General features: G+C 45.2%; 1 protein-coding gene across 1 annotated transcript; it reads right to left on the bottom strand.

The window, feature by feature from the left end:
- Positions 1-295: 295 nt before the first annotated feature.
- Positions 296-6,996, bottom strand: LOC104462545 (leucine-rich repeat neuronal protein 4-like). Its single transcript, XM_010074519.1, has 4 exons — positions 6,309-6,996; positions 4,503-4,707; positions 2,800-2,937; positions 296-1,628 (listed from the first exon to the last, which is right to left on the bottom strand). The coding sequence occupies exons 1-4, from the start codon at positions 6,994-6,996 to the stop codon at positions 296-298; spliced, it is 2,364 nt and encodes a 787-aa protein (XP_010072821.1).
- Between the last annotated feature and the right edge of the window lie 1,756 nt (positions 6,997-8,752).

Raw genomic sequence — 8,752 nt, 5'->3', positions numbered from 1 at the left:
CTGTGTGAAATGTACACAAGTAGATTGGTAGGTGATTATAAAAACAACTTCTCAAGGTTAGTGTCCAGGTTTGCTGCTGCTTAGCACATCAACAAGAGTCCAAAGGCTTTTTTCTGTTTGGCTACCTTCATTATTATTTTTTTCTTTTGTTTGTGTTTTTCTCTCCCTTAGAAACATAAGGGCTATGAAATCTGATGGCTCATAGTTTTGCTGAAGGACATTTTGAGAGTCTCAGGAAAACATACCAAGGTGATTACGCCAGTGAGCTTTGAATCTGTAGAACAATCACCTAGAACTAATTAGTGGTTTGTAGTTTTAATGGATAATCAAATGCCGGGTTCTTATAAGAGACTAAGTGTGTACCATATTGCTCACTTTGAGGCTTTTTACATGCCTTACACAGACATACAGACAAAATTATTGTGGTGATGAGAAAGAGTCCGCTAGCTGCAGACAGAGCAGCAAAGACAGACTTGTAGCTGGGCCTTGTTTTAAACCTGGTGCAGGAATTACCTGTAATTCCCTGACTTGCTGTCTGGCTTGACCCTGCTTTGTTCGAAGCAGTCACACAAATGTGGTAAGTGGTGTATGGTAATAGATTATACAGAGTGTACTGCCTTGCTGTAGAATAAATATTGTCCAGGACAAACTGTCTGTCCTCATTGCCTTGGGCATGAAGCATCAGCTCATAGGTGTGAACAACTGAATTTGGGGCACACCAGCGTATCTGTGCAGAGCTGTCCGTAACTTCAGACACCTCTCTGAGGCTCGGTGGATCTGGAACCTCGTCTTCTCTTGACATGCCAGGACATAAACATTGGGATACACTCTGAAGTTCACTGCACGGCTTTTGAAGGTGTCGACAAGGGTTATAGTCACAGGAGGTGTATGCCAGTTGCACTGGGGTTTCCGTTGACTGTTCATCATAATTGTAGTCATCTACGAAGTGTATCAGTGATCTGGTGGGTGCAGGCTCTGACCGAGCATTGGTCCTTGTGGAGTTCAGCTGTAGTAGGCTCGTTTGTGGTGTAGCTTCCCCAGCATGAGTGGCAGAGGAGTGGACATAATGGTCAGTGGCATTGGGGTTTCCTGTTGCTCTAGTGGAATAATCACTAGTGGGCTGGTTGAATGGGCCTTCCAGGGGAAACGTCACATTGGTTGTTCTGAGCTCTCCCTTTAGCTGATCTGTTTCAGTTTGACTCATGAAGCCATAATCCGAGGAGTGACTATAAAGTTCTTCGAGAAAACCCGGGGAGCTGGTTACTAAAGAAAAGAAAGGGGATTGGCTTGTGGATTCAGAAACTGCCTCTTCCTCGGGGGAGGAACTGTTGGCCTTTGTGAGCATCGGCTCAGTTGGGTTGTCTGCCGTTGTGCTCATTACATTTCTCTGAATTAGGGAGCTGGTATAAGTGTCCTTGGTTAGCCGAGCAGAGTCTGTCGTTGTTACTACAGTAGTGGCATTGTTAATGGTGAGGCTTAAAGCATCATGTTTGGCAGCAGATGTGTTTGAATCGGGCAGCGTAATGTTTCTCTCAGACTGGCATTTAACGTAGAGCTCTGGCAGTGAAAAAGATGTAGAAGATCTGTCCCAATCTTCCTGGGACGTGTTGCAAAAAGTCTCCCAAGCCCTGCAGAGGGGACAAGTTAGAATAGACAAGATCCACAAAACATTACAGGCTCCTCTAAGGCTGCTTGGATTAGGAATGGGCAATCTGCTGTTCAGAAACAGTCTTTATATTAAAGAAGATGTGAAACCTAGACCAGCTAGGTTGTCTTAATGATAGTCCTGTGCTTGGCGGATGACTTTATACAGCACTGGGAACTTAGCTGACTGTCTTTTTGATTTGGTAAGGTGCAGGAATATCTTTTGCCTGAGAAGAAACCTCCTTTGCTACAAGGACTGTGAACCTTAGCAAGAGTGTCGGGGTTCAAGCCAACTTGACATAAAGGGTCAGACTTTAATGCCACACTAGGAGGGAAACGCATGCAGAGAAATGTAAGAAGGTCCCCAAGATCCTTAAATCAGCTGGTTTAGGCAGTTGGAGCTGTGCTGATACAGGATGTGCTTTTAAATGACCGAGCTGGAGTTCTTTCTTCACTCAGACCTGGCATTTTTTTTGTAAAGAATGCAACTGAGAAGCCCATTCTGATGAGAAACAATCTAATTTTAACAATCTGCTTCCCTGCTCTCTCCACTACGGATGACAAATCTTGGTGGCCTTTCAAAAGGAAAAGGGATCATACATATATGCAAAGCACTTCTTTTAATTACAGCTTATTGTAATTAGTCTGTAAAACTGTAGGAGAGCATGGAAACAATAGGTGACAGACAGGGCTGTTTGCCAGGGGTTTTGTCGCCTGCCTGTGCTGATCTAGGCTTTGGGAATGCAAGGGAAAAGAGTTTTAATTGGCTAAGTATCTTGCAAAGTCTTCCAGTTCCTGCTCCCAGCGGTAGCCCATCAAGGCCACCAAGCCAGCTCATTTTTTTTTGTCTCCAGCTAATAGAGAAATATGAACCAAAATAGAGAAAATGAGCTCTTCTCACCTTAAAGTAGAATCCACAGCTAATAACACTTACTACTGTTCTGCATGTGCCCATCACATTTGTCCACATTAAAGTATAATTCAGCCATGCTTTGTTCCTGAAGGGGACTTTATTTTGCATTTCTACCTCTTGGGGAAGGGAAGAGCACACAGAGAATTTGAATAACTTAGATGACAGTGAATGTTTGGTCCCCAAATAACTTAAACATCTAAATTGTGTCTGTAGCATTACTTTATCTCATTGAACTCACTTACTTTTGCAGCACAACTTTCTCGGGCTTGGAGAGCAGCCAAGAGAGCTGGCAGTCGCATAACAGAGGATTTCTGTACAAGTTGATGATGATGCTTTCCGATGAACTGATATTCCAAGGATTAAAGGAACTCAGGTTACAGCTACAAGATGACAAATGCAATAATTAGCAAGTGCTGAGCTACCTTCCAGGGGCTGAGGTGTGCTTAGTATCCCAGCATGTGTAAGATACAAAGCAATATTCTCAGTTCCCTTGGAAGCAGCCGTTTACCAATACCACCACTCTGCACTTTTAAGTCCAGGTTAATACCTGCCTATCTCTCTGATTTGCAGAGTGTAGCTGGTGTACGTTAAAGCATAACAAAAGCATTGTGAGGGGTAACACATTTAGAGATGGCAGATGGAAGGGAAAGGAAATAGCATTAGGCAAGGGTCTTCTGTGAAAGATGATCTCTCTGCCATCATGCATTGAGCTACACTTTTCTTTTATACTATACCATTCCTCTAGCTTCTCAGTCTGCTTGTAATGGTTTTCTCTATGCCAATCATCCTCTTCATATTAATTGCCTCTCTCATGACACATACTCTCACCCACTAAAGTCAAATGACTAATACAGGAAGACCCTGCTTGTCTTTCTTGTTAAGCTGTCCCAGCTGCAGAGAGTGTGATAACAGGGCCTCTTTGCAGTCTGAGTGCTCAGAAGGTGCTCTCTTTTGTCTGTTGACTTTAATTGCTAGACCTTTGTCTTTTAAGTTGGGATCACGATTTTTAGCACTTTCAACTGGTATTCCTGCAGGTATTGTAAAGTGCTGTGTACATACAGTGTGGCAATCTAGTGGGGGATGGAATCCAGGTTGTTTGGGGTTTTTTTTGCTTAAGGGGGTTTATTTTCCTGAAACTGGTTCCTAGAGCACAGCCAGTGCTCCAGTATTTGTTTTCTGATATGCTTATAATTTGGGCCTATATTATATAAATATTTTAAGGTGTTCTCCAAATATTTTTCTTTATGCTAACTGTTCCGTGTGCAGTTTACCTACCCTTATTTTAATAATTCACTTTCAGACTTTTGGTTCCCTTAGTATTTCAACAGGTGTGTGAGGTACAAAGTAAATCACACTGAGGAGTTACCTCTAAAATAAGGATTAAACCATTGCTTTTACTGATGCTTAATAAGGAACTATATTCATCTCTCACAGCAGAATTGGGAGGGACAGGATTTTTTACTGCTTCCAGGGTGCCGGTTTCAGGAAACTGTCAGCATTCATCCTTTGTAGAGCAAGGAATCCTCTGTGACCTGCTTTTTCTTTGGTGAGACATTGCCATTTTAGGTGCTGGAAGCATGGTCTGTATCGCAAGTGGGCTTCAGTGGTCTGTGCTAATCTTAACAGCGCTAGATGAATTCATTCCATGGACTGGGAGCACGATGGATGCGATCTCAAGCAACCAAGAACTATGCTGTTGCTATGAGTCTCATGCCACCTCTTTGGGCCGTGTCAGCTCTTCTGTATCAGGTCTACATCTCAGGCTTTATGTGGCACATCTGAGTAACAGAAAGCACGTTTCTCTGTAGCAGACAAGCCTATATCTCCTTCCTAAATACTTGATAACAAACAAACTGCATAAAAATCAGCTCCCGGGCACCCTGGTGCTGTGAGGCAAAGGCAACATTATGTATGGAAGAACAAAAAAGAAAAGAAAACAACTCACTTCTCAAATGAGAGATGGCTCAGATGAGGAACACTATTAAACATCTCTGTCCTCACAAAACCCAGTGAGCGTGAGTCTTGACAGTTCAGCTCTCGGAGATCAGGCATGGACTTGAGGAAGTCAGTATCGAGGCTTCTTAATCGTGACATCTTTGTCAGGTGAAGTGATCTCATGTTGGGCAAGTCTCTGGTCCACTCTGGTTGAACTAAAGCAGAAAAAAGGTTTATACCTGTTGTTTAAATAGAACACTCCTGTGGGTTTCTGCTTAGAATTTTTTTTTTAATTTGTAGAGATGTAAAAGGTCTCTGGTCTTCTGCAGCTATTCTCTTTGGAAAAGGAAAAGAACAAAAATTAATATACCAGTGTATAAACACCCATGCGGCCACATTTTTGTAATGTTACCTGCAGACCTGGTCATGCTCCTGTAGAGCAGAGGAAAAGAAGGGAAGGTAGAAGGGCAATAAAGCTGACCAGAGATATGGAATAGCTTTGCTAGTAGGTGAGATTAAATGAACAAGGATTTCTCTGCTCAGAGAAGTGATGTGTGTGGGAGATTAGAGAAGTCTACAAAGTCCTGAATGGTGTAAGAAAGCCAAATAACTTATTTTCTCCTAGCACAGGAAAAAGAGCTGAGAGGCATGAAACTGAAAGAGTAGGTATTATACAAAAGTGCCTTTCCATCCCATGACTGAATTGTATAACTCACTGTCACAAGAGGGATTAGGCAAATTCATGGAGGAAATTTGATGGTATATCTGCTAAATATGAGTTGAGGTGAAACCTCTAGCTTGGGGAGTCCCTAAGGTGCTGGTTACTGGAATCAGGGCATGTACACATAAAAAAAATCCCTCTGTGCTGCTTCTCTTTCTTCCACCCTTTCTATGAGGAGTGCCACTGTTCGGTGCTCATGGAAGGAGGATGCTGTTCCAGGGGGATCTCTGCTCTGATGCGCACTGTGGTTCTTGTGTCAGCGTTAATAACCCACCAGTGAAACCTCACAGGATCTCTGGGACATGAGAATTGTTTTGTATGAACAGAACCAGTATGAAATAAGGCAGGAAAACACATAAGGTGGCCTTACAGATAGGCCAAGAAAGGTTCTGCCATGGCTGAGACCCAGTGGCACGCAGGGGGATGGGAGGCAGGTTGTGGCTCTACCCCAGGCTGAGAGCAGCTGGGCAAGGCATCTAACATCTCACTGCCTCAGCACCTCACTTATAAACTGACGATGGCAGGTCAGGCAGACAAAAGGAAAAAATCATGCTGTAAATTGCTCAGGGCAGGGATTGTCTCACTGTGCGGAAGTATTTGTCCGGTTGCGGTTGACATAAAAAGCCTCTCTCTGTGCTAATTCAATACAGCGGTGTAAAGCACAGTGTAACTGGGGGGATAGACAAAAAGATTTCAGAAGTGTGTCTGGAAAGAGAAGTTAATTTCCTCTTGCATGTCCCAAAGCTAATCTCAGGGCTGACAGCAGGATGACTGTCCGTAGCAGACAGCAGGATTAGGATGAGGGTGGGTGACTACAGTGGGACAAATAGTCCTGTTCATGGTGTCTGGTCTCTGCCTGCCCTTTGGGAGGCTGGTCTGCATGAAAGTTTATCCCCAGCAGTTATGTGACCAGCTGGAGGGTGCCTTGCACACTTGGACCAGCTGTTTGCAACTTTCAGCCTGGGGTCTCCCCCCTCGCTGATCCCAAAATGCCCCCTGGGCTTGGCCAGGATGGGAGCCATCATCTCAGCAAGGCTTTTGCTCTCCCCAGCCTGACCAAGCCCAGTGTTTACAGTGGGAAATCCAGAAACTTACTTTTCTCAAGAAAGGTCCCGCTCAGATCAAGCATGTTGATTGTCTTTCCAGGCCTGTTTCTGGCCTCACTGGGAGATATGCTGATGGCAAAAGCAGACTCTCTAATTCCTCTGCTGTCGTCCTGCCCAAGCAGTGTTGCAGAGAGGTTCAGGAACTGTAGCTGAGGGTAACAGGAAAAAGCCAGTGGCTGTATTTCAATCAATGGGTTTCCAGCCAGGGACAACCACCTCAAGCTAGGCAGCGAAGAACTGTGGCATGATGGCACAGATGACAGCTTATTAAAGCTTAAATCCAGGGAGAGGAGACTGCTGAGGACTTCAGATCCCCATTTAACTGCCTGGAGATGGTTCTGCCTCAGAGAGAGGACACGCAGCCGCGGGAGGTTTGCTATCTCTGTGCCGTTCACCTCTTCTAAGAGGTTGCTGCTGAGATCCAAGGTCTCCAGGCTCTCCGGCAGGCAGATGGGGAAAGCTGTCAGGCTGCTGTTGGTCAGCTGCAGGGTGGTCCAGGTCCTGTTCTCCCGATCCTCGCAGGACATGCTGGTGATATTAACATTCTCCCAAGAGTCTTCTTGAGCCAGCTGGAAAAAGGTGGTGACATCCCTGGATGCTGCAGGCTCTGCTCTGCTCACTGGGCCTGATGCTGTGTTCCCCACCAGTAAAGAGAGGAGGACCAAGAGCGGAAACATCCTTCTCCTAAGTGGCTTGTAGTTAACTTGCAAGATCTGTTTGGTTTTTTTGTTTCAGGGAAGGGAAAACAAAACATCAGCGTTAAGAGCTAAATTAAAATCCCTCGAGGCAGCTGCGAGCTATTTAAAAGTGAAACATTTGTAAGTCCTTTCCTATTGCATCTAGATAGTAGAAGTGATAATTAATGTCTCTTCTGTAATTAAGCCTAAGTAAACACAAACCCTTGGGGACGGAAGTATCATGCAATCTTAGTCTAAGTATACCTACAGTTTTTCATGCAGAAAGCAGCCAAGTTGTATCACTATCTGGTTCCCATGCCAGTACCCTTGGTACCAGTCTGGCACCCAGAAGAGCAGCAGCGTCAGAGGTGAGCTCCCTGGTCCTCCTGCCCAGCTGCCTCTATGCAGTACAGGGGTGTGAGGGAGTGCCAGCACTACGCCAGTATAAAAATACCAGTTGGTGCCATACTGGACAAGCTGCAGGAGACGGATATTTCCATGTTATGGGATTTTTTTGCCTGATTGTGTATTGCTCTCTATAGAGGTGTTGTGCTGCATAGTGTCCAGTTTGGCCAGCCCACTGGGAAGAGTTATCTAGTTGGATGATTCTAATGCAACAGGGCTAGGGTCGGGTGTGACCATGGCAAGGGATTTTTTTCTGTGAGGTTCTCTGTACAAAGCAAATGTGTAGGTCCAAAGTCAGGGAAGGGCGGTCAAACGTTAAAGGACGTAAGAACCCAAAGTGGGCTGAGTTGAAATGGGGTGGGCAGGGAAAAGTGCCTTTCCTATGTCAGGAAGGGCTTTCCTTCCCGTAGCAGAAGTTGAAACAGCAAAAGCCCAGGGCTGGGTGGGCTCTGTGGGACCTTGCTGCAGGCATGGTATGCACTCCAGCTCCTAGGGAAAGGATGTACTGAAAATGCAACTCCTGAACCACATTTCTGTCAAAGTGGTCAGAAATGGAGAGTGTGCTCCTGGATTAAAGTCCCAAAAGTCTTGGCTACCAAGAAGCATATTATTCAGTGTTACAATTCACTCTGTGCTCCCTCCCTCCTCTTCCCACCTCAGCTTTGTCTTTGTCATGAAAAAAAAAAACAGTCCTAAATGATTTGTCCGGCTGCACAGGTAATCTGTGTCTGAGTAGGGAATTAACCACAGCCCCAAACTAGTGCTTTTCTTACTGAGCTGTCTTTTGTACTGCGAGGCATCATAATGATCATTCCTAATCCAAAAATATATTACAGTGGAGGGGGGTGACTGAAGCCCCATGTAGTATGAAATATCTCAGACTTATTCCAAACCTTAATAGCTACTTGCTGTTCCCTGAATGGTGCCAGGTCTTGCCCAGACTGTCATCTGTTGCTGCCATCCCAAGTTTTAGGGACCAGCAAAATAGTATAATTTGGTTGCCTGTGTCCTTTTTGTCAAGTGGAACCGGGCAAGAGCCGAACAGCCTCAGGGCTTCTTGGTCACTGGAGCTGCTGGAGTCCCAGCACATGGCAGGGAGAGGATGGGAGGAATGGGATTGCTGGATCCCAATTTTAGATTTAATCTTAGTCCCTGTCTCTAAACCGCATCCGCTTGCACATACCTGTCCAGAAGTCCTGATGCTCGTGCCTCCACTCTGCGCGGCTCCGATTGCCTGGCCTTGATTTTATACACTTGGGTGACTCAGCCGAGAGCATGAAATGCCTCTTTTCTGTTCCCAGCTTTCCCTGCTCGCGGCTCTGCCCACAAGCGCAGGCGAAGTTTGTTCCAG

The sequence above is a fragment of the Pterocles gutturalis genome, unplaced genomic scaffold (genome assembly GCF_000699245.1).
Source record: "Pterocles gutturalis isolate BGI_N339 unplaced genomic scaffold, ASM69924v1 scaffold24277, whole genome shotgun sequence".
In the NCBI taxonomy this organism is placed as follows: Eukaryota; Metazoa; Chordata; class Aves; order Pterocliformes; family Pteroclidae; genus Pterocles; species Pterocles gutturalis.
This window is presented reverse-complemented; position numbering and strand designations above follow the sequence as displayed.

Excerpts from the sequence above, each read along its gene's own strand:
- LOC104462545 (XM_010074519.1), bottom strand. The coding sequence starts at position 6,996 with ATGTTTCCGCTCTTGGTCCTCCTCTCTTTACTGGTGGGGAACACAGCA. Across the intron at positions 4,708-6,308 it reads CGGGACCTTTCTTGAGAAAA|TTCAACCAGAGTGGACCAGA; the intron begins GTAAGTTTCTGG and ends TTTCTGCTTTAG. Across the intron at positions 2,938-4,502 it reads AGCCATCTCTCATTTGAGAA|CTGTAACCTGAGTTCCTTTA; the intron begins GTGAGTTGTTTT and ends GTCATCTTGTAG.